The 27,112-nt window shown below is 42.1% G+C and overlaps 1 protein-coding gene across 3 annotated transcripts in view; it reads right to left on the reverse strand.

The window, feature by feature from the left end:
• The window catches only part of LOC139584623 (protein Aster-B-like), a 151,955-nt gene that overhangs the window by 38,799 nt on the left and 86,044 nt on the right, over positions 1 to 27,112 (reverse strand). For 2 of the 3 annotated variants that reach the window (XM_071416688.1, XM_071416706.1), the window contains one exon: positions 1,082 to 1,322. In XM_071416688.1, the coding sequence (XP_071272789.1) occupies positions 1,082 to 1,322 (241 nt within the window). Of the gene's footprint in view, positions 1 to 1,081; positions 1,323 to 11,046; positions 11,592 to 27,112 lie in introns of those variants that run through there. The other variant, XM_071416696.1, reaches the window with a different exon arrangement.

Here is a 27,112-nt window from a genome sequence, read left to right on the forward strand (position 1 = left end):
GTGTTGGTGGTTCCAAACTTCTTCCATTTAAGAATGATGGAGGCCACTGTGTTCTTGGGGACCTCTCAATGCTGCAGACATTTTTTGGTACCCTTCCCCAGATCTGTTCCTCGACAGAATCCTGTCTCCGAGCTCTACGAACAATTCCTTTGACCTCATGGCTTGGTTTTTGCTCTGACATGCACTGTCAACTGTGGGACCTTATATAGACAGGTGTGTGCCCTTCAAAATCATGTCCAATCAATTGAATTACCACAGGTGGACTCCAATCAAGATGTAGAAACATCTCAAGGATGATCAATGGAAACAGGATGCACCTGAGCTCAATTTTGAGTCTCATAACAAAGGGTCTGAATACTTATGCAAAGGTATTTCTGTCAAAATCTGTTTTCACTTTGTCATTATGGGGTATTGTGTGTAGATTGATGAGGAAAATGTTTTATTTAATCCATTTTAGAATAAGGCTGTAATACTCTCCGAATGTACTCTACTTGAGTACTTGACAAAGATGCATGTTTTCAAAATCCACTACCGAATGGCAGAGAAACATTTTTTACAGATGGACCTTGTCAATTTCATTCTGACAGCCCGCATTGGAGTATATTCTACAGTAAAGTAATTTCAGTGGGAGAAAGTAATCAATCATACCATTGGTACAAAGATCGCTGCTGTTTCATTTGTTGTGAGAGTGTGGATTACTTTCAGGTACAGCGGATCAGAAGTCCTAAAAGGCAAACTACTGTGATGATATGCAGTGGGTGGGGCTAGAGAGGCTAGAGATGTCATGTGATGGCTATGTGTTTGTGTCATGTCCATACTTGCACCTGGGTCCAGACCAGGGCATGGTTGTTTCTCTAATTACCAAAGAAGTTAAACTAAGTTAGGACGACAGGTCTGAGATAGGGGGAAACACTCCTGGAATGGGTGAAACACTCCTGGAACACTCCTGGAACACTCCTGGAACCTTTGAATTAATTGAGTGTGTTACTACGTACATTTTCTCCACCAATACACAATTGTGTTTAGGCCCATGAATGTGTGTTTCATCCAGTGTGTGTTTGGTCCAGGCACACATGCTCACCTTGGAGTTCTTTCCCCCGTGGCTGCGTGTGGTGGAGTGTACCGACTGACTGTAGGTGCGCTGCACCACCTGCTCTATGGTGGAGGGGGACTTGTCCTTGTCAGAGGAGGGGTCCGAGTGGCCCTTCTCCACCATGTTCTCACCACTGGGGTCCAGGCTCTGCTGGGGCGTGGGTGAGCGAGAGCGATGGCGCAGGACGGGCGAGCAAGTGGGCGTGCTCCGGTTCGAATTGCTAGCAGTGCTGTTGGGGAGAGAGAGAGGAAGTGAGAGAGAGAGAATGACTAAAATGACTGCTTAAACTCTGTGATACTCACAGCACTTATGGGCTGAATTCTTGAGATGCAAATGTGTACTCGACATGAATAATGTGCAATTGTTTTTATTTCTTTCAATCTACAAAGACCTTGGAAGTTGAGTTGTTTGACCATCAGACAATTTAAAGAAAGAACAACCTCCCCAATTACAATCATTTGTTCACTTCCTCCAGTGGAAAAGATTGGTCTTTGATACTACAGAGCACATCAATGAGGCACCATCTCTGTCCTTGACAAGAGAGGGCAATTTTATCGACTAACTGATGTCATATCCAGACCACTAGAGAGTCTCTACTCTCCAGGGCACTTATTCATAAAGCGTTTCAGAGTAGGACTGATGATCGAGGGTCAGTTTTGCCTTTTAAATCATAATGAATAAGAGGGGAGACCTGATCCTAGATCAGCACTCGAATATATTTTATGAACACGGTTCCAGACCTTCAGGTTTAGGGTCTGGCAGATTCAGTGAACTTCATTTGACATCAGGCAACTAAGGCTCTTTTGGCCATGTTGGTCTAGCTCAGTGAAGAGAACACTAACTTCCCTGCCCTAAGCTCTCTCCTGGCCCATTTCACTAAGTCTGAATTTGTCTTGCTAGGTGACCTAAACTGGGACATAAACCATCTGACCAAGTCCTAAAGCAATGGGACTCCCTAAATCTTTATCAGATTATTACCAATCCCACAAGGTATGACTTCAAACACGCAGAAAATGCTACTCTTCTTGATGTTATCCTCACAAATAATCCTGATAGGTATCAGTCTGGTGTTTTCTGTAAAGACCTTAGTGATCACTGTTTTACAGCCTGTGTCCGCAATGGCTGCTCAGTGAAATGTCCTGTCCGGACTTGTCATAGACACTTGCTAAAAAACGTGAATGAGCAGGCATTCCTTCATGAACTGACATCTGTAAAATGGTATAGAATCAGCTTGATCCCCTCTGTCAAAGACACTTGGATCTTTTTAAAATATTTTCAGTGGTAGTGTTAACAAACAAGGCCCGATAAAGAAAATGAGAATTAAAAACAGGTTCAGCCCCTGGTTCGACCGTGATCTTGCAGAGTTACTCCAGGCAAGATACTCAGGCTGACTGGCTCTCGTTCAGGCAAATTAGAAATAAGTGCACTCGGGCTAACCGGAAGGCCCAAGTTAGTTACTTTAAGGAGCAGTTCTCTCTCTGTAGGTCTAACCTTAAGAAGTTCTGGAAAACAGTTAAAGACCTGGAGAATAAACCCTCCTCCTCACAGCTGCCCATGTCCCTTAAAGTTGATGATGTGGTTGTTACTGACAAGAAGCACATGGCTAACCTCTTTAATCACCACTTCATTAAGTCAGGATTCCTATTTGACTCAACCATGCCTCCTTGCCTGTCCAACATTTCCTCATCTCCCAACCCTTTTAATGCAACTACCCCGATTCTTCTCCCTCGTTTCCCCCTGCCACACTACAAAGTTTCTCCCTGCAGGCAGTCACTGAGTTCGAGGTGCTAAAGGAGCTCCTGAAACTTGACCCCCAAAAAACATCTGGTTCAGATGGTTTAGACCCTTTCTTCTTTAAGGTTGCTGCCCCTATCATTGCCAAGCCTATCACTGACCTTTTTAACCCGTCTCTCCTTTCTGGGGAGGTTCCCTTGCTTGGAAGGCAGCCACAGTTCATCCTTTATTTAAAGGGGGAGATCAAGCTGATCCTAACTGTTACAGGCCTATTTCTATTTTGCCCTGTTTATCAAAAGTGTTGGAAAAACTTGTCAATAATACTATCTGTCTATAGTATTTTCTCTGGTATGCAATCTGGTTTCCACTCAGGTTATGGATGTGTCACTGCAACCTTAAAGGTCCTCAATTATGTCAACATTGCCCTTGATTCTAAGCAATGTTTTGCTGCTATTTTTATTGACTTGGCCAAAGCTTTTGATACAGTAGACCATTCCATTCTTGTGGGCCGGCTAAGGAGTATTGGTGTCTCTGAAGGGTCTTTGGCCTGGTTTGCTAACTACCTCTCTCAAAGAGTAGTGTATAAAGTCAGAAAATCTGCTATCTCAGCCACTGCCTGTCACCAAGGGAGTACCCCAAGGCTCAATCCTAGGCCCCACACTCTTCTCAATTTACATCAACAACATAACTCAGGCAGTAGGAAGCTCTCTCGTCCATTTATATGCAGATGATACAGTCTTATACTCAGCTGGCCCCTCCTCGGATTTTGTGTTAAATGCTCTACAAAAAAGTTTTCTTAGTGTGCAACAAGCTTTCTCTACCCTTAACCTTGTTCTGAACATGTCCAAACAAAGGTCATGTGGTTTGGTAAGAAGAATGCCCTCTCTCCACAGGTGTGATTACTACCTCTGAGGGTTTAGAGCTTGAGGTAGTCACCTGATACAAGTACTTGGGAGTATGGCTAGATGGTACACTGTCCTTCTCTCAGCACAGGCTAAAGTTACATCTAGACTTGGTTTCCTCTATCGTAATTGCTCCTCTTTCACCCCAGCTGCTAAACTAACCCTGATTCAGATGACCATCCTACCCATGCTAGATTACGGAGACATAATTTATAGATCGGCGCGTAAGGGTGCTCTCGAGCAGCTAGATGTTTTTTACCATCAGATTTGCCACCAATGTTCCGTATAGGACACATCACTGCACTCTATACTCCTCTGTAAACTGGTCATCTCTGTATACCTGTAGATGCTTATTTATAAAACACTCTTAGGCCTCACTCCCCCCTTCCCCTATCTGGGATATCTACTGCAGCCCTCATCCTCCACATACAACACCCGTATGCGACTGGAACGAGCTGCAACAAACACTCAAACTGGACAGTTTTATCTCAATCTCCTTATTCAAAGACTCAATCATGGACACTCTTATTGACAGTTGTAGCTGCTTTGCGTGATGTATTGTTGTCTCTACCTTCTTGTCCTTTGTGCTGTTGTCTGTGCCCAATAATGTTTGTACCATATTTTGTGCTGCTACCATGCTGTGTTGCTACCATGTTGTTGTCATGTTATGTTGCTAACATGATGTGTTGTCATGTGTTGCTGCCTTGCTATGTTGTTGTCTTAGGTCTCTTTTTATGTAGTGTTGTCTCTTGTCGTGATGTGTGTTTTGTCTTATATTTATTATTTTATTCATTTTTATTTTTAATCCCAGCCCCTGTCTCCACGGGAGGCCTTTTGCCTTTTGGTAGGCCGTCATTGTAAATAAGAATTTGTTCTTAACTAACTTGCCTAGTTAAATAAAGGTTCAATAAAAAATGTAAAAACTTCACTAAACCCTCTTCATGGTTGCTGAGAGAACAGATGCTCTGCTGCAGGGGTTGATGCCTCATCTCACCCTCCCTCCTTCTCTGTCTCCATCCCTCTCTCTCTCTATACCAACAGTAAGCTCCCACGCAACGTTCCCCTGTGGAGTGTCCTGCCACCCCCTTTCACACACTCTTTTTTATCCCTCTCTCTCTTTCTCCACAGTTTACAACCCTTTCTATATCACCTTGGGGCTTTGGGTGCAGACTGTATTATTGAAGCAGAGTGTGTGTGTCTGTGTGTCAGGCAGAAAAAGCGAACAGATTCCAACAAACGAGAGAGGGAGGGCATAGGATACCCTCTCGGGTATACTGTCTGGTACAATATGGAGGATTATATTGAAATTGAACTATTGAGACACATTACTTTGACACTCTCTTTCAATTGCTGTCATTGAACACAATGCTTCAGTAATACTCCCTAATTCACTCCCTAAATCTAACTTGTATTCAGTAGATTACAGCTATGGACAACATTACAGGCATACACATGGGCATGCACACACACACAGAGCTCAGCTCCAGCATTATGAAACAGTACCCACCAGGTTGAAAGTGAATGTAAAACACCCTGTGTGGGTGTTGCCTTAAAGAAGGGATGGTGGGAGGATCAGTGTAGAGCAGGGCTGTTCAATTCCAGTCCTGGAGGGCCAATAAACTTCTAGTTATTGTTTCTACCTGATAGTAAATTAGGATTAAGAGAGAAAACCAGGAAGTGTTTTGGCAGACATTGAACAGCCCCGTTGCAGAGTAACTAACAGTCTCATCTATCATTTCATTACTCTATACATCCTCATCTGGTCTATTCCAGACTACACACAGGAAACTGTCTTGATACACCATACCGGGATGCTTATTATAGCTGGGTAGGAGGATAAGGAGGTGTGTGTGTGGAGGGGCATTCAAGGCATTAGAATAAGCCCGTCCACCTATATCTCCGCCCACCACGCTTTTCTGATTTGCATTAGTTATACTGTATACACGCCTATTGAGAAAACAAGTTGCATGAGCCACAGCAACCCTCTCTGATATCAGTGCACCAGTGTGTGTGTACTAATAGCAAGTAAAGACCACAAATATGTCTCAAATGGTACCCTATTCCCTATATAAAGCACTACTTTGTACCAGAGGCCTGTGGGCGCTGGTCGAAAGTATTGCACTATAAAGGGAATAGGGAGCCATTTGGCATGCAGCCCATTGAAACCTATACTCATCTACCACTCGGTATTACACAGTAAAGCCATGACCACTGTGAACCACCAGAGTCCTCATCAATGCTCGACAGTCACTAGTGTCACCATGCTATATCATGTCTGTCATACCTTAATATCATGTCTTTACTAATACCCCTGTCGTGTCTTGTGCATCACCTTTGTATCAGGGAGTTGCATCAGGGTGTTATCGTCTGTAAAAACAGACCTTAGAAACAACAACAACGTCCTGGAATCCATTCGTTTCCATTACACATTTTGCTTTGTGGCTTGACCGCATTCAGGGACACTTATCCACCGGTGTAGCCCATTTGTAACAGTCACCTGGAATTGACCCTTACCTTTAGGCTACAGCAAACACTGAAGCCTACATCCAGAAGAAATGTTGCTATACTATAGAAACTATAAGGGTTTCAATGGCTCGCTTCATATAGCCCTCACAAAAGGTTCTATATACGCCTTCATTGTGCTGCTTTATTTGTTACCGTTTTGTGTGAAGCTGTAGCCAATAGCTAAGTATGTGCTGTCACCCAATAGCTGAGTATGTACTGCAATTTATAGCTGAGTATGTACTGTAGATTATAGCTGAGTATGTACTCTAGTTTATAGCTGAGTATGTACTCTAGTTTATAGCTGAGTATGCGCTGTAGCCCAGTAGCTGACTACGTGTTGTCGCCCAATAGCTGAGTATGTGCTGTAGCCTAGTATACAAACATATTATAGGGTTATGGTTATCTTAACTGTTCTTTGCATACTTGGAGGACCGTTCTCGGTCCTGAAGAGGAACAGTGACACAAAGCATGCAAAAAGGTACAGAATTACAGTCATAGGGGTTGATTTTCCAAAATCTCTGGTTGAGCTTACTTGCATCTGCCTTTGACCCTTGTATGAGGACACTAGGCTTGGGTGGTACACTGTAAGTGGCTTGCTTGCAAGATCAAGCTTCTTGGTTACAGCAGAGAAAATCAATCCCCTCCTGGATCAAGATCCCTGCTGCCAAAAACTGTTTATGAGTGAAATTGTATTCTTTTTTTTCTTTGGAAAGAAATAGCGCCCCTTGTGTACATTGCCGGTAATACAGTATACCGGCATGGTAAAGGAACAGTATGAAGGTTTGACAGATCTGGATACCGCCCAACCCTAAAGGACACAGAACATATTTAAGAATTCCGATTTTTTAGGCCTTGCCAATGCATTGATATTCAAATAATTATTACATTCAAAAATATGTGAGAATAATATAGATTTGTCTGACTAAATAAATTGGGGCAACACCTTTCAATTGAAGCGGCGGGAAAAAAACGAAAGTGGTTGTCACGGATCCCTCCGGAACTGTGTCATTACGCACACCTGGTCTCCATTTCCGTGACTGTAATTGTATAAATGTGCCCTTTGGTTCACCATTGGGCTGTCGATTATTGTTCCAATGTCCGTTAGTCATGTAAGTACCTGTGCTGTGTTGTTTTGGCTTTTGTGCCGCTTGTATTGCGCAGATGATTACGGGTCTCGTCCCGTGTAGAATCATTGTGTGCGTGTATGTTACGGGTCTCGCCCCGGTGGATTTATTCGAGGTACTCCTCGCTCTTTTGTTTGGGTTTCAAGCCTGTGTTTTGTATACGTGTTTGTTTGGTCTTCGTCCCCGTGCCTTTACATGGCACGCTGTAATTTGGGTCAATAAAAAACCCTATTACGCATTCCTGCGCCTGTCTCCCGATCTATTTATACCATCGTGACAGTGGCCACATCTCTCACAAAAACGGATACAAAATGAAATCACGGATAATTATAAGGGAGCAGGAGAACTTATAAATTGGTTACAATAATTACAAGCACCAAATTGAGGAAATGTCAGATTTTCAAGGTAGGTCTATTAAAGTACAGTCGTCGCCAAAAGTTTTGAGAATTACACAAATATTAATTTTCACAAAGTCTGCTGCCTCAGTTTGTATGATGGCAATTTGCATTATACTCCAGAATGTTATGAAGAGTGATCAGAGGAATTGCAATTAATTGCAAAGTCCCTCTTTGCCATGCAAATGAACTGAATCCCCCAAAAACATTTCCACTGCATTTCAGCCCTGCCACAAAAGGACCAGCTGACATCATGTCAGTGATTCTCTCGTTAACACAGGTGTGAGTGTTGACGAGGACAAGGCTGGAGATCACTCTGTCATGCTGATTGAGTTCGAACAGACTGGAAGCTTCAAAAGGAGGGTGGTGCTTGGAATCATTGTTCTTCCACTGTCAAACATGGTTACCTGAAAGGAAACACGTGCCGTCATCATTGCTTTGCACAAAAAGGGCTTCACAGGCAAGGATATTGCTGCCAGTAAGATTGCACCTAAATCAACCATTTATCGGATCATCAAGAACTTCAAGGAGAGCGGTTCAATTGTTGTGAAGAAGGCTTCAGGGCACCCAAGAAAGTCCAGCAAGCATGACACAGGACTGATGGTAGCGCTCACCTTGTCTTCTCTGGACAAGCTTTTTTCCAGATGCACCAAACAATCGGAAAGGGGATTCATCAGAGAAAATGACTTTACCCCAGTCCTTAGCAGTCCAATCCCTGTACCTTTTGCAGAATATCAGTCTGTCCCTGATATTTTTCCTGGAGATTTATGCAAATTGCCATCATACAAACTGAGGCAGCAGACTTTGTGAAAATTCATATTTGTGTCATTCTCAAAACTTTTGGCCACGACTGTACTTTAATTTCTGAGCTCTAAGTTCAAGTCGGCTTCACACCCCTTGTATTGTTTAAAATTGCAGGTGTAACATGGAAACCAAAATGTATTTGTCAAGTTATTTCATTACTAGATCATATTGTGAGGAAGCCACTAGGTTGTCTGGGCTCTAACGAGACCCTGCTGTAAATCAAGCAGACAACAACAGATGATCAACATTCATTCGCTAGAGATATTAGATCCAATGTGGATCCAGGCGTAACTGTCATCACGGCGTAATGAATGAGACACCAAAATATTCTGGACATTCCTCTATCACTTTTTCCCCAGCACTTGGCCGGTTGTTTTAACGCATGCACCCTGACAACAGCTGTTTGCCACTTGACTGTCATTCACAAAATTGGATCGGATGATGAGGTGTGAAAATTTCACGGCGTAATTAAACAGCTCGACACCAAATGCGCATCCAACAGGTATTATCCATAATTCCTGAACAACCACGTTGACAATATCGATTTAGGTTTTAAGTATCTACTGTAGGTAAGGTGACTCTTTCGGTTAGAGAAGCACTCGATTTTGCAACCGCATACATTCGCGGATTTGTGTGCCCATGAAGACTGTTTTCACCCCGTAGCATAAGGAGACACTTAATGTTAGTTAGTTACACTGCATTTCTGAGCTCTCAATGGAAAAAACACACCCAATCCAGGATTCAAGTTCAATGTCTAATTTAACTGATTAATAAATGCAAGGACCGGAAAGCGATGTTTTATGTCACACAATTTTTGACAAATCCGTCAAGACACCATGAGAAAGGGTTAAACATAAGTTTTAAATCAACATGTGAATTTGATTGAATATAGCTATGTCCCCCCCTTATATCATAATGTAAGGACGTTAAGTCATTGATAATAATCTGCAAAAATGGTTATCAACAGCTGTAACAAGTTATCCAGCGTAGGAAATCTTCACTGGTACCCTAGTAAATAGAAAGACCCATATCCCCCACCCACATTGTTGCCTTGTGTCAAAGGTCGAATGACACTATCGTTCACACAGGTCAAGCTACTCTGCATGAGGTCATACTCCTGGTCTTGAAAACAAGACCCCATCAGCACAGGTTACATTTATAATGACGGCACTGAAAGGGTGGAAGGATGGTTTATGTTTCGGGTTAACAGAGTCATTATATAGCTAAGTGTGATGGATCAATTGAGGCATGCAAAGACAATGAGTTATCATTCTTAAAACATGTCAAAATGTAAAGGAAACATGTCAGAACGTGAAGAAAATGTGTCAAAACATGGTGATTTTCCATCCAATATGCACCAAAGAAATACGACATACCGACAAGCCTGGACGCATATGCTACTGGTGCATAAATTGAGTTGATATCAATATGGGAAGAGATGGCTGCATTACGCAGCTAGCCATTCTGAATCTCGATATCTCATAGTCATTCTAAGGATCTCTCTCTCTCTCTCATAGACATCAGTTGGCTATTCAAATGATTGCCATGCTACAGAATAAGCATTCACTTTGATTGATCTTTGATGAAAACACATCGTCCCTAAAGTCAGACACTTAATCCCAAAGCGTCTGGGCATTCAGGCAAGACATGATGTTATCGTTTCCTCAATGAAACCCGTATAGCTAATGTACGTTAGCATCTTCACCTTGCACTGTACAGTATAAATGAGTAGGAGGGGGGCTAACATGGCTAATTAGCTCATGCTAGGCTAATGCTAATCAATGATGAAAGAGAGATTTTTAAAATATTTTTTTTGTAATTTTACCAGACACTCTTATTCAGAGAAACTTACAGTAGTGAACGCATATATTTGTATACTTTTTTCATACTGATCCCCTGTGGGAATCAAACCCAGAACCCTGGCATTTAAAGCACCATGCTCTACAAGCTGAGCTACACGGGACTACCTTGTCGCTTGACGTGCGGGGAATGAAAAACCCACCGCCTCATCATTGCCTTGTCATTCCCCACCACACACACACACACACACACACACACACACACACACACACACACACACACACACACACACACACACACACACACACACACACACACACACACACACACACACACACACACACACACACACACACACACACACACACACACACGCACACACACACACACACACACACACTCACATGCCACTTCCCAGCCCCACTCAGAGAGAAGAATAAACAATAGAATGACTGATCCGTATTAGCTGTAGCCTTTTGGTGTGGAATGATAAAGCAATAAAGAGACGGTGGGTTTTTCATTCCCAGCACGTCTACAGGAGAGGTAACCAGTCTCCTCCATCATTGGACGCCCCAATTAGAATTAGCCTAACGTAAGCTAAGTAGCCCCTTTAGCCCTCCTATTCATTTCTACTAGACATTGCAAGGATGCTAACATGAATTACCCCCCAAGCAATGATAAGAACTAACCTGGCAGCCATGAAGGACTCAACCCGCCTGATCAACATCCACCTGCTTCATTCATTCATTCAGTCAGCGATCAGCGCGAAGAGGAAGAGAGTAGCCGGAGGAGAGGGGATGGAGAGGGGGGAAACGTCTTCCGTTGCATCCCAGACAGAGGGGCCCGTGTGCGGGGTCTCGGTTAGACAGACAATCGCCTAGCCCTCCGATATCACTTGCAACCATTGGAGCACGCCCTAAATCAACACCGTCATGGCCACCCTCTGTCTGTCTCTCTCTCTCTTTTCCCCTCTCTCTCTCTCTGTAGAGTGATTCACAGGCGCATTCTTTGGCTGCTGCAAAGCCTCTTCCCTCTTCTCTTCCTTCTTCCTTTCTCTCTATCCTTCCTTGGCTTCCTGTACACTCTTCCCGTTCTCCCTGCTTCCGTTAAATGCCCTTTCCCTGCCTCCCTATCTCTCGCTCTCTCTCCCCCTCTCTTTCTCTATGATGTGGATGATGCTGAGGCTGGGGAGAGATGGCTGCTGATGCAAAGCTGCTTTGCATAATGGCTTCTGTTTGTGCAGCGTGGCTTCCGGGGCCAGCCCCTCAATTATTCACGCTGTTCATGAATGGAGCCGTGCAAGGCTGACGTCACTTTACCCTCGCTGGCAGCCCATCCCCCCCCCCCCAAACAAACACACACCCATCACAACCCCTCCCTATTCTCCTCTTATTGCCCTTTCCTCCTATCATCCCCCTTGGTCTGTCTTTCACACACACATGCAAGAACACACACGCACGCATGTGCAAACACAGATCCAAACACACACACACACACACACACACACACACACACACACACACACACACACACACACACACACACACACACACACACACACACACACACACACACACACACACACACACACACACACACACACACACACACACACACACACATACTTTCTCCTCTCCTTTCTCTCACACATAGACATAGTTTTGCAACATTAACACCATCCGTTTGCCAATGAACTCCATCACTGTTGTTATGAAACCAAGAATGAAACAATGATCCTTTGTGGAGGCTGATATACTCTAGCTATATATGGCATGTTATTTTGTTCTGATACAGAAATGCTTATTTGTGGAAAAGATTATATCAGTCCTCCAGGTTACTAGGCTTCAGTTTGCACAAGGACAGTGGAGGAAAAACAAATATCCCGTTCACTAAGTGCTCAGATATGCCTTAATGTTCAGATTTATCCCATGAGGCATGGGGTTAGGAAAGCTCCAACAGGTTGTGTATCCAAGCACAGAGTCAGTATACATTAGAGGTTGCATTGGAAATGGTACTAGTACGTAATTAGGTATAGATAGAACCCATGATTTGGTATAGAACTGTAATTATCTGCAGCATCACACAGTTCAGGGTCATACTGTATTCACTAGATACCAAATGGAAGAAAATGGACCAAAACTTCCAGTTGCAAAACGTTTCGCTACGGTGTACACTAATAAATGGTTAACAGGGCACTGCTTTTGTAATATCTTGGCAATGGGAAAGAGTGTGGGCCTAACCAATACGAGAACCACTTCAGGTTTCCATTTAAGTGGTGGAAGGAAGAAAGGAAGGACACCGTTTCATGTTCAGAGGGTCACATCAGGATAACTGAAGACTGACTGTGCATTTGGAAATCCACAGAGAGAGAGAGGGGGTGGGTGGAGAGAGGGTTGGAGGAAGAGAGAGCGAGAGGGAGGAGAGAAAGAGAGAGAGGTAAAGAGAGAGGGAGAGAGAACGAGTTAGAGAGGGAGATAGTGGTAGAGGCAAAGAGAGAGAGAGAAAGAGTTAGAGGGAGAGAGAGATAGTGGTAGAGGCAAAGAGAGAGAGAGATGAGGAGAAGGTTCTAGCCCCATGTGTCAGCCCTGGGGGGAATTGATGGGCATTTTGACATGACTCTTTCCCCTTCCCTTCATTCCTCCATGCCTCTATCCCCTGACCATACAATCCTCCCCAGCCCAGAAGAAATTAAAGAAGAGGGGGGGAGCCGGTACAAAGTAGGACAACAAACAAACAAGCCAGATAATCCGACTCTGAAATGAGACTGACAAGGTTTTCAGAAAGAGGAAGCTGTGACCTTTGGTTGATCTACAGTGCATTCGGAAAGTATTCATACCCCTTAACTTTTTCCACATTTTCTTACGTTACAACCTTATTCTAAAATATATTCAATAGATATTTCCCCCTCATCAATCTACACACAATACCCCATAATAACAAAGCAAAAAACAGGTTTTTAGAAATTTGTGGAAATTTATTAACAATAAAAACTGAAATATCACATTTACATACGTTTTCAGGCCCTTTACTCAGTACTATGTTGAAGCACCTTTAGCTGTGATTACAGCCTCAAGGCTTCTTGGGTATGATAATACAAGCTTGGCACACCTGTATTTGGGGAGTTTGTTCCATTCTTCTCTGCAGATCCTCTCGAGCTCTGTTAGGTTGGATGGGAGGCGTCACTGCAAAGCTATTTTCATGTCTCTCCAGAGACGTTCGATCGGGTTGAAGTCCGGGCTCTGGCTGGGCCACTCAAGGACATTCAGAGACTTGTCCCAGTTTTGGAACAACAAGCAAGTGTTGGAACAGGGCCTATAGCCTCAGACACACCAAGGATACTGACTGACGAGAGGTACTTAAGACCTCTGCCCAGAGTTTTGGCAGTAAACTTTTTGTTGTTCACATAGCACAGATCAACCGCCAAACAGCCTTGTTAAAATACTCCAGACCACAAGGTGGCAGTAGCTTCCTTAAGGTATGTTTGGCTTGTGCCTGTTGTAGACATCGACGGGGCTGTAGTGGAGCTGGTCGAGAGTTTCAAGTTCCTTGGTGTCCACATTACCAACAAACTAACATGGTCCAAACACACCAAGAAAGTTGGGAAGAGGGCACGACAACGCCTTCTCCCCCTCAGGGGACTGAAAAGATTTGGCATGGATCCCTAGATCCTCAAAAAGTTACCCAGCTGCACCATCGAGAGCATCCTGATCAGTGGCATCACTGCCTGGTATGCCAACTGCTCGGCATCTGACCATAAGGCGCTACAGAGGGTAGTGCGTACGGCCTAGTACATCACTGGGGCCAAGCTTCCTGACATCCAGGACCTATATACTAGGCGGTGTCAGAGGAAGGCCCAAACAACTGTCAAATAGTCCAGCCACCCAAGTCATAGACTGTTTACTCTGCTACCGCATGGCAAGCGGTACCGGAGCGCCAAGTCTAGGTCCAAAAGGTCCTTAACAGCTTCTACCCCCAAGCCATATTATTGTGTTAAACAGTGTTAAACAAATCAAAATATATTTAACAATTAACAGGGGTGCCTTGTTAAAAGGTAATTTGTAGAATTTCTTTCCTTCTTAATGTGTTTGAGCCAATCACTTATGCTGTGACAAGGTAGGGGTGGTATACAGAAGACAGCCCAACTTGATAAAAGATCAAGTCCATATTATGGCAAGAACAACAAATAAGCAAAGATAAATGACAGTCCATCATTACTTTAAGACATGAAAGTGCAGTCGCAAAAACAATCAAGCGCAATGATGAAACTGGCTCTCATGAGGACCGACCACAGGAAAGGAAGACCCAGAGTTACCTCTGCTGCAGAGGATAAGTTCATTAGAGTTACCAGCCTCAGAAATTGCAGCCAAAATAAACGTTTCACAGAGTTCAAGTAACAGACACATCTCAACATCAACTGTTCAGAGGAAACTGTGTGAATCAGGCCTTCGTGTTTTAATTACTACAAAGAAATCACAACTAAAGGCCACCAATAAGAAGAAGAGACTTGCTTGGGCCAAAAAAAACACGAGCAATGGACATTAGACCGGTGGAAATCTGTCCTTTGGTTTGGAGTCAAAATGTGTGATTTTTTCCCAACCGCCGTGTCTTTGTGAGACGCAGAGTAAGTGAACGGATGATCTCCGCATGTGTGGTTCCCACCGTGAAGCATGGAGGAGGTGGTGTGATGTGTGGGTTGCTTTGCTGGTGACACTGTATGTGATTTATTTAGAATTCAATGCACACTTAACCAGCATGGCTACCACAGCATTCTGCAGCGATACGCCATCCCATCTAGTTTGCGCTTAGTGGGACTATCATTTGTTTTTCAACAGGACAATGACCCAACACACCTCCAGGCTGTGTAAGGGCTATATGACCAAGAAGGAGAGTGATGGAGTGCTGCATCAGATTACCTGGCCTCCACAATCACGTGACCTAACCCAATTGATATGGTTTGGGATGACCGCAGAGTGAAGGAAAAGCAGCCAACAAGTACTCAGCATATGTGGGAATGCCTTCAAGGCTTTTGAAAAAGCATTACAGGTGAAGCTGGTTGAGATAAAAAAAATTGTATAGACAATTGATTTAATCTTTTTCAATTTTAACAAAAAACAACCAATGCATTAAACACAAATACAAAACACAAATACACAGGAATATGTTTTCCTGTTAAATCATATGCTATTTGATGGCCATGATATTCTTTCATGTGCCCTTAAGAAAACACAAGAATCGTTCCCAAAGCTTTTGCGAGTGTGTATTATTTTTCTCCAGCCTATTTTCCAACATGATTTCATCCAATGTTGTTTTTGTCAACATATTCATCCACTCCATTGTCATGACGTTGGCCTGGGGGTAGGTTTATGACAGTCATAAATACCTCTTCCCCCCTTTTTCCTCTCTCTACCCTACTGATGTGACATTAGAAAACCCCTTGATTAACATAGAGATTCTGGGAACATCAGAAGGTGGGGGGAAATTAACTATATTCTGGTAATCCGACCAATTGAACATATGCGGTGGTACTTAATGAATATGATGTCAGTTCGGTTGTCATCTGAGACATTCTCATCAATGATAGAATGACATAAACTCTACAGTGGAAAGTCTACACATCAGAGTTATCAGATTCACATGGAATTGTTGTTCAATTTAAATGTTTGAATATGAAATTATTCGTGATGGGATGAAATGTGATTTTAGCTTCTAAAATATGAGAATTGGGTTTTCATGAGTGAATTAGGCCCGACTCAGTGGCCCGCCCACATGAAGAGACATAGGTTGTAAATTATGAAACACACCCCTTTTCTCCCTCCACTATATAAGCCCTTGACGAAAATGTAACTCCTGTTCCAAGTACGTGAGGTCTGCAGCCTCTGCGTTAAAAAGGACTAACATGTCAACTACAGAACTAAGCTAACATCAGCGTGAGCTTTGGTTGCGAATGGTATGAACTTTGAACTCTTATTCACTACAGAAGTGATGCCTCCTAGCCGTTGAGTTAGCAACAGCAGATGCAAACGAGGGCTAGGAAAGAACAGAGTATCCCGTCTACCACACAACGACGTTACTACAACGTATTCAATTTACCACCAGAGACATTCTTCAAAGGACAAAGGTCTCAGTTGGGCAACACGGCCTTCCATCTACCACCAACCTACCGAAGCGCAGCTCAGAGTAAATATTTATTGCATTTTCCTTTTCCAAATGGGTGGTAATTTAGAATGCATAAGATACTGTATTTACGATAGCCATGGCTTCTCCCTTGGTTCCTCAAAGTCTTCCCGCTCTTTCTGTCACGATCGTCGTAAGAAGCGGACCAAAGCGCAGCGTGGTTTGAATACATTCTTCTAAGTTTAATGAAGAACACTTAAACAAAAACAACAAAACGAATAAGACGAACGTGACCGCTATATAAACACTGTGCAAACATGCAACATAACATAGACAATAACCCACAACCCACAATACAAAACAGGCTACCTAAATATGGTTCCCAATCAGAGACAACGCAAAACACCTGTCTCTGATTGAGAACCATATCAGGCAAACACATAGAAATCGACAAACCAGACATACAACATAGAATGCCCACTCAGATCACACCCTGACCAAACAAGACATAAAACATACAAAGCAAACTATGGTCAGGGCGTGACACTTTCACTCAAACCCAGCCCCCTTTTCTTTTGTGTAACCAGCTGTCATATATGTTCCGCCCGCTAGGGACGTTTTCCTTTATGATGTAATTTGTAATCAAGGTATGATTCATTCTGTGTATATGTAATTCTGTGTGATTAGTTAGGTATTTAGTAAATAAATAATTAAACCCAATTTTGTATTGCTGATTGAACTTGTTAGCCAGGGTTCGTGAAGATAACCAAGAATTTACAACTTTCAGATGAGACTGAATTAAGGTGACGATTAATATTGACTGCTATTGATGTAAAATATTATTAGGTCTTTAAGAGTTTATTCAGAAGATAACAGCTCTATAAATATTATTTCGTGGTGCCCCGACTCTCTAGTTAATTACATTTACATGATTAGCTCAATCAGGTAATATTAATTACAGAGAAAGGATTTTATAGAATAGCATGTCATATCACTTAATCCGGCATAGCCAAAGACACGACACAATGAACACTAGCTCACTAAAGCCTTTCCAATGTTTCAGGACCAGCCTTAACACTGACACAATACCTAAACATAATATTTGTAATTCTGTCAAGTGACTCCCTCTTATTTCAGACTTGTCACTCAACAGACAGCCTTGGTGACCTAGGTAAATGGAATCCAAGGCTGTCTCCCATGCACTGTAAGGCTTTGTCCTATACTGTAGATGGTGCACAACTGGGCATTCCTACAGTGCATGTAGGAGGGTTCCTTTTGCCCCTTCACATCGTCAACACACATCATCCTGTGACAAACCCATCCTCTGTAACCTTAGGGGAGTGAAATAAAAATCGATGAGAAACGTTCAATTGGATACCTTTTCCCTTGGCTTCTCTGACATTTTGCCCAATATTTGAAATAATATACAACCATGTCTTTAAAAAAAAAATCTCCTTTCACATTGTAAATCCCCCTGCCAGACAATTCTCAAGTTTTCACAGGGGTCATTATTAACCTTTTAGCAGCATTTTGTAACATAAAGAAGCTGATTGTACAGAGCTTGGTAGTGAAAATATACCTTCTACAACATTGTTGCCTTTTGACACAACGGCACCACCTAGTGTTGACACGCAGCTTTCAATTTGCATATATCTCCACACCTCATGATCACAAAGTTGATACTTATACCTAATTCTTGTGCAGGTCTCCCAGAGTATGAACCCCTTCTCTTACCCATTGTCCCCACATTATTGACTGTTTCCTAATACAAATAGCAGGATTATAACATACAGAAACATATCTTTGTCTATGTGGAGACTCCAGTGCTTTTATGTACTGACAACCATACTGCCATATAATGACCTGGAATTGGATTGATGCCCTGAATATCTGTATCATTGGCACTTTTTTGCGTTAGCATATGTAACGGCCCAAAAGGAGTTGTCAAACCACTTTCCAATATGACCCATCTCTCCTCAACCTCCTCTCTCCAGTGCCTAGCCATTCTGGATAGCTCGAAAGCCACATTGTACACTATCACATCTGGCAGTCCTAACCCTCCTCTCTCTTTTGAGGCATGCCTTATCTGCATACTGAAGCGTGGTCTTTTCCCTCCCATATAAAGCCTTTAATAATACCGTCATACTGCTTAAAATGTATGATGGAATGCATATTGCTAGCCTCATTGAAATATAATTAAACTTAGGAACAAATATCATTTTAATAGAATACATTTTCCCCCCATAAACTAAGATTTAATAACTTCCACTATGTTTTGTTTTATTTTTTTTGAGTACTGGAAACACATTCATATCCACTATCTTATCTAACTCTGATAATAGAATCCCCAGATACTTCATACCTGACTGAATCCACTCTAAATTAAAAGGGGTAACCGTGGCTGATGGGCATCTTGTAGATACTGGCATAGCCTAAGTTTTATGCCATTTAACCTCATATGCAGAAATAACAGAAAATATCTCCATAGTTTTGGCAGCACATGTTTTTTTATTTTTTTAATCGGCAACAGAATGTCATCAGCATAAGAACAATTGATGGTCCTCTCTCCCATTATATACTCCCTGAATCTCTGGGTTAACCTTTATAGAGATAGCCAAAGGTTCTATCAGTATCAGAGACATTAGAGATGTAAGAGGATCTCCCTGTTGTGATTGAAAGATCATCGCATTAGACTTTACGGCTGCCCTCGGACCTGAATACAGGACTTGTGCTGACCCCAATTATTCGACTGGTCAATTTTTTGGTCGATAGGCTGTTGGTCGACTGCGATTTTTTTTAGACGAGCAGTGGCATATACTATATATATTTTTTTATGGCACATGAGACATCTGTCTTCGAGACTAATCCATTGCGGAGACCGCGGGATGGTACAGTCTAAGAAGAAGGGGAGTGTGGCTGCACAATGCACGTCTCTCTCCAGAATGCACTCTCTCCTGCCAATTTGTGCACTTTCATTGTTTCATAACTGCATTGTGTGAAATGTTTGCGTTTTATTGTTAGTGTCTATCAATTCCCCATTACATATATCACCAATAGTACATTTACCGTAGAATTTTGAATATGCAATGTTTGTTTGGTTACGGTAATGTCGCATTCAATATATTACTATTCCAGTCTTTTATCGTTCTCATTGTCGAAGTGGACACGTTGTTTGCAGAGCGCACAACCTATGCTACACTTGTGAGAAACTCGTTTTGGTTCATTTCATTCCATTTAAGAGTTTGTAAATGTAGTCATTGTCTTTTGTTTAGAGCTCTCCTGTCCATGTTGAGTACGGACGCACACCTGATTACGCATAGAAGTAGGCCTATAGGCTACCTGGCCTGCGCGCAAATGTAGGCATACTGTATAAATGTGCCCATTTGGGGATCTGATAGTATTTCTGATTGGGTTAATGCACCACCACTAATGTGCTGTGGAACTAAGTAATATTTTCTTCAAGCAAATTAACTCCTAAATGAATTTGAAAAATCTTTCCATTTCGATAACCACTCAGAGTGAAATGGAAAAATACCATGCTCTGACCCAGTGTAAACGTCATAAAATAGGCCTACCTGATTACTTCGTATTCCTTGCGCAAATAGTCTACAGCTGTGTCTGTCCTGAGCTCACTGGTGAAGGAAACTCTGAGGGCCCAGAATATTTTATACAATGTTGCAAGGAGCTTCAGGCCGAACCCAAGTTAATAGTTGATATAATGTTTTACGTTCGTTGCAGACAGGCCATGTGTAGCCAATGTGATTTATAGTATATTTATTTTTATGAAGATATTTTCTACCGGCAGACTGCAATGTTTTTATTTGTTGGCTTTATATGCTGTTTTTACGTAGTTGGCAATAGAAGTTACTTTTTAGGTTTGTATAATTTTAATTTAGATTTGGATAGAATTTTGATTTACCACATGACAATGATTTTGACATACGAAAACGTTAATATAAATTAAATGAAACTGTTCCACGAAAATGTGCATATGAAAACCATAACTGGCCCGCAGATCGGTAGAAATGGTATGATAAATTGGCATTCCACATGAGAAAGTTTGCCGACTCCTCGTGTAGCCTATTACCAGCAACTTCAGGAGAGTAATGGCAGAATCTGCGAAAGCCAGCAGAAGCGGAAGGAGGATGGTTGGGACAGGTTAAGTTTCATTTCCTTCTGGTTATCTTGATCTCTGGCGCCCTCTTGAGGCATTTGTGTCTTATTTCAGTTAAAGCATCAGACAAGCTCAACGCATACAGTGGCAAGAAAAATGATGTGAACCCTTTGGAATCAAATCTGATCTGATCTTCATCTAAGTCACAACAATAGACAAACATAGTGTGCTTAAACAAATAACACACAAATTATTGTATTTTTCTTGTCTATATTGAATACATTATTTAAACATTCACAGTGTAGGTTGGAAAAAGTATGTGAACGCCTAGGCTAATGACTTCTCCAAAAGCTAATTGGAGTCAGGAGTCAGCTAACCTGGAGTCCAATCAATGAGATGAGATTGGAGATGTTGGTTAGAGCTGCCTTGCCCTATAAAAACACTCTCAAAATTTGAGTTTGCTATTCACACGAAGCATTGCCTGATGTGAATCACACCTCGAACAAAAGAGATCTCAGAAGACCTAAGATTAAGAATTGTTGACTTGCATAAAGCTGGAAAGGGTTACAAAAGTATCTCTAAAAGCCTGATGTTCATCAGTCCATGGTAAGACAAATTGTCTATAAATGGAGAAAGTGCAGCACTGTTGCTACTCTCCCTAGGAGTGGCCGTCCTGCAAAGATGACTGCAAGAGCACAGCGCAGAATGCTCAATGAGGTTAATAAGAATCCTAGAGTGTCAGCTAAAGACTTACAGAAATCTCTGGAACATGCTAACGTCTCTGTTTACGAGTCTACGATACGTAAAACACTAAACAAGAATGGTGTTCATGGGAGGACACCATGGAAGATGCCACTGCTGTCCAAAAAAACATTGCTGCACGTCTGAAGTTTACAAAAGTGCACCTGGATGTTCCAAAGCGCTACTGGCAAAATATTCTGTGGACAGGTGAAACTACAGTTGAGTTGTTTGCAAGGAACACACAACACTATGTGTGGAGAAAAAAAGGCACAGCACACGAACATCAACCTCATCCCAACTGTAAAGTATGGTGGAGGGAGCATCATGGTTTGGGGCTGCTATGCTGCCTCAGGGCCTGGACAGCTTACTATCATCGACAGAAAAATGTATTCCCAAGCTTATCAAGACATTTTGCAGGAGAATGTTAGGCTATCTGTCTGCCAATTGAAGCTCAACAGTAGTTGGGTGATGCAACAGAACAACGGCCCAAAACACAGAAGTAAATCAACAACAGAATGGCTTCAACAGAAGAAAATACGTCTTCTGGAGTGGCCCAGTCAGTCCTGACCTCAACCCAATTGAGATGCTGTGGCATGACCTCAAGAGAGCAGTTCACACCAGACATCCAAAGAATATTGCTGAACTGAAACAGTTTTGAAAAGAGCAATGGTCCAGAATTCCTCCTGACCGTTGTGCAGGTCTGATCCGCAACTACAGAAAACGTTTGGTTGAGGTTATTGCTGCCAAAGGAGGGTCAACCAGTTATTAAATTGAAGGGTTCACATACTCTTTCTACCCTGCACTGAGAACGTTTACACGGTGTGTTATTAGTTTAAGCAGACCGTGTTTGTCTATTGTTGTGACCTAGATGAAGATCAGATCAAATTTGATGACCAATTTATGCAGAAATCCAGGTATTTGCAAAGGGTTCACATACTTTTTCTTGCCACTGTAGATTTTATGAAAACACATAGAGTGTGTCTATATGTGGAAAAATACACTCTTAAAAATTTAGACCAATCGACTGGTTGAAAGAACAGACGACTTTTGGTCGACCAAGATTTTTTACTATTTTCTTCAGTTGGCTCACTTAAAGTTTCCCTACTTCATCACTTTCTTCATAAAACTTGATTCTCCTCCTAAAAAGGACATATTCAGCCTTAGCATTGTACATCACATGTAGCTGAAATTTCAATTCACATGTTTCAACAAAATCGTAGAATAGTTTTTTAAAAGTTCTTTCTCTAATAAATGTATCTAATGTTCTAGTCTATCAGCTTTACCTATACTTTCTTTATTTGTTTTAGAAGAAAAGCTGACCATCTTCCCCCTTAAAAAGGCCTTTGAAGTTACCCATACCATATCCAACGTTCTCAGTAGAGCTCATACTCCAAGTGATCTCTCAAATTCATCATCCTGTAATAATAATGTGTTTAATCGCCACCTACATTTTCTGACTGTTTCCCACTGTAATTCAATTTCAAATTCCACTATGGCATGATCAGTTAGAGAAATGGCTCCTATCTTACAGCTCATCACATTTTCTGTAATTCTGCTAGAATTTAGGAAAAAATTATTCTAGAATGTGATCCATGGCTGTGAGAAAAAAAAGTATACTCCTTTTGGCTTCAGCAGACGTCATATATCCACCAAGCCCAAGTATTTTATCAACATGTGAACAGCCAGCTGGTTCCTAGAGGTTATTTTAGCAAAAGTTGTCCTATCTAAACATCCATCCAGCACTTGACTAAAATCGCCTCCCCAATGATTACATTTCCTTCTGTCATTTTACCAATAATGTTATTTATTCTATGGAAAAACAATGGCTCTTCAATGTTGGGTCCATATACAGTGCCGTGAAAAAGTATTTGCCCCCTTTCTGATTTACTCTATTTTTCGCATATTTTTGGTACTGAATGTTATCAGATCTTCAACCAAACCCTAATATTAGATGAAGGGAACCTGAGTGAACAAATAACAACAATTTTTAAAAATACTTTATTTATTTAATTAACAAAGTTAGGGAACACCCAATTCCTCTGTGTGAAAAAGTAATTGCCCCCTTACACTCAATAATTGGTTGTGCCACATTTAGCAGCTATGACCGCAACCAAATGCTTCCTGTAATTGTTGATCAGTCTCTTACATCACTGTGTAGGTATTGTCTTGCTGCATGACCCAGCTGCGCTTCAGCTTCAGCTCACAGACGGATGGCCTGACATTCTCCTGTAGAACTCTCTGATACAGAGCATAATTAATGGTTTCTTCTATTGAGGCAAGTCATCTAGGTCGTGAGGCAGCAAAGCATCCCCAAACCATCACACTACCACCACCATAGTTGACCGTTGGTATAAGGTTATTACTGTGGAATGTAGTGTTTGGTTTTCGCCAGACATAATGTGACCCATCTCGTCCAAAAAGTTGACTCAAGTTTGCCAAAAAGCACCTGGAAGCACCTGGATGATCATCAAGACTCTTGGAAGAATGTTATATGGACAGCGCACAATTGGCCCAGCATCGTCTGGGTTTGGCCGGTGTAGGCTGTCATTGTAAATAATAATTTGTTCTTAACTGACTTGCCTAGTTAAATAACGGTTAAATAAATGAAAAAATAAATATATTTCAAAAATTGTTCATTCATTGACTAAGCTGCGATTTCCTCACCTCGAACCATCTTGTCAAGGAACTCTCATAGTATTCACTAAATTGATGGTTTATATTCAGGAAAATGTTTGACAGATTTGTCATAAAATACACTATCATTCAAAAGTTTGGGGTCACTTAAAAATGTCCTTGTTGTTTTGGGCCTCCCGGGTGGCGCAGTGGTCTAAGGCACTGCATCGCAGTGCTAGCTGTGCCACCAGAGATTCTGGGCTCGAGTCCAGGCTCTGTCGCAGCCGGCCGCGATCGGGAGGCCCATGGGGCGGCGCACAATTGGCCCAGCGTCGTCCTGGTTAGGGAGGTTTTGGCCGGCAGGGATATCCTTGTCTCATCGCGCACTAGCGACTCCTGTGGCGGGTCGGGCGCAGTGCACGTATTCGGTGTTTCCTCCGACACATTGGTGCGGCTGGCTTCCGGGTTGGATGGGCATTGTGTCAAGAAGCTGTGCGGCTTGGTTGGGTTGTGTTTCGTAGGACGCATGGCTCTCAACCTTCGCCTCTCTCGAGTCCGTACGGGAGTTGCAGCGATGAGACAAGACTGTAATTACTACCAATTGGATACCACGAAATTGGGGAGAAAAAAATATAATAATTTTAAAAAATCCTTGTTTTTGAAATACATTTTTTTTTTGTCCATTAAAATAACATCAAATTGATCAGAAATACAGCGTAGACATTGTAAATATTGTAAATGACTATCGTAGCTGGAAACTGCTGATTCTTTATGAAATATCTATATTTATATCTAGGCGTACAAAAATAGACCGACGAGTTTCAGAAGAAAGTCTTTGTTTCTGGCCATTTTGAGCCTGTAATCGAACCCAACTAGTCTAAAGAAGGACAGTTTTATTGATTCTTTAATCAGGACAACAGTTTTCAGCTGTGCTAACATAATTGCAAAAGGGTTTTCTAATGATCAATTAGCCTTTTAAAATGATAAACTTGGATTAGCTAACACAACGTGCCATTGGAACACAGAAGTGATGGTTGCTGATAATGGGCCTCTGTACGCCTATGTAGATATTCCATAAAAAATCTGCTGTTTCCAGCTACAATAGTAATTTTCAACAATAACAATGTCTATACTGTATTTCTGATCAATTTTATGTTATTTTAATGGACAAGAAATTTCCTTTTCATTAAAAAACAAGGACATTTCTAAGTGACCCCAAACTTTTCAACGGTAGTGTATATATATATTTTTCTTATATAATTATTTCATATATTTTACATGTGATAAGACCAAAGAAAGGGCCCGAGATAATACAGACATCTGTGATAATCTGAATTACCCAAAAGGGCTACTAGATGTGATAGATTACATAAAATCCTTGAAAGATACCAAAATTCTGGTAGTTTACTGGTAAACTTAAAAAGTTTCCAGTAATATACCCTCCCTTTGCAACCCTACTCCTGTGTCATGTTCATTAGGGCACACAATAGAAAACATTTCAAAATGTTTCGTAACAGAAAACAAAAACAATCTATTCTTATTGGACAAGACCACTTTCTTCCAGTTGGTGCCTTATGATCACAACCTTGGTGGGGCTAATGGTGCTGCCTGCTGAGAGAAAGCAAGCAGTTGGATTCTAAGTCTGTGTTCCCTGGGGACCAACGAGATCCCAAGACATTACAAATCTATATTTTCCAGTTTGTGCTGTCATCGGTGAATATACTTTACATTTCCTCCGAACTCCGTTGCATATCTCAGCTCATTAAATCAACCCTAAACGAGCTAATTGAATTACATATGTGATCAAGTATCATTGCAAAGGTCCTCAACAATAAATGAGGTATAGACCTCCAGATAATTCGGTTTTCTTTTCATCACATTCACAAATCAAGTTCGTTTAACTTTTTTGTAAATCAAAAACACAAGGTCAAACATTATGAAAGCCCATAGAAACACCACTTCAAATTAGTGGATTTGGCTATTTCAGCCACACCCGTTGCTGACAGGTGTATAAAATCGAGCACACAGTCATGCAATCTCCATAGACAAACATCAGCAGTAGAATGGACTTACTGAAGAGCTCAGTGACTTTCAATGTGGCACCGTCATAGGATGGCACCTTTCCAACAAGTCAGTTTGTCAAATTTCTGCCCTGCTAGAGCTGACTCGGTCAACTGTAAGTGCTGTTATTGTGAAGTAGAAACGTCTCAGAGCAACAACGGCTCAGCCGTGATGTGGTAGGCCACACAAGCTCACAGAACGGGACTGCCAAATGCTGAAGCACATAGCGCTTGCAACACTCACTACCGAGTTCCAAACTGCCTCTGGCAGCAACGTCAGCACAACAACTGTTCATCGGGGGCTTCATGAAATGGGTTTCCATGGCCGAGCATCCGCACACAAGCCTAAGATCACCATGCACAATGCCAAGTGTCAGCTAGAATTGTCTAAAGCTTGCCGCCATTGGACTCGGGAGCAGTGGAAACACATTCTCTGGAGTGATGAATCACGCTTCACCATCTGGGAGTCCAACAGACTAATCTGGGTTTGGCAGATGCCAGGAAAACGCTACCTGCCCCAATGCTTAGTGCCAAATCTAAAGTTTGGTGGAAGAGGAATGATGGTCTGGGACTGTTTATCATGGTTCAGGCTAAGCCCCTTAGTTCCAGTTAAGGGAAATCTTAACGCTACAGCATACAGTGACATGCATACAACGATTCTGTGCTTCCAACTTTGTGGCAACAGTTTGGTGAAGGCCCTTAACTGTTTCAGCATGACATTGCCCCCGTGCACAAAGTGAGGTCCATACAGAAATGGTTTGTTGAGATCGGTGTGGAAGAACTTGACTGGCCTGCACAGAGCCTTGACCTCAACCCCATCAAACACCTTTGGGATGAAATGGAACGCAGACTGTGAGCCAGGCCTAATCGCCCAACATCAGTGCCCGACCTCACTAATGCTCGTGGCTGAATGGAAGCAAGTGTCACGCCCTGATCTGTTTCACCTGTCTTTGTGATTGTCTCCACCCACCTCCAGTTGTCACCCGTTTTCCCCATTAGTACCTGGATATTTATCCCGGTGTTCCCTGCTTGTCTGTTGCCAGTTCGTCTTGTCTTGTCAAGTCAACCAGCATGTTTTTCCGTGCGCCTGCTTTTTCTATTCTCTCTTTTGCT

This window comes from Salvelinus alpinus, chromosome 1 (assembly GCF_045679555.1).
Source record: "Salvelinus alpinus chromosome 1, SLU_Salpinus.1, whole genome shotgun sequence".
NCBI classification, from domain to species: domain Eukaryota; kingdom Metazoa; phylum Chordata; class Actinopteri; order Salmoniformes; family Salmonidae; genus Salvelinus; species Salvelinus alpinus.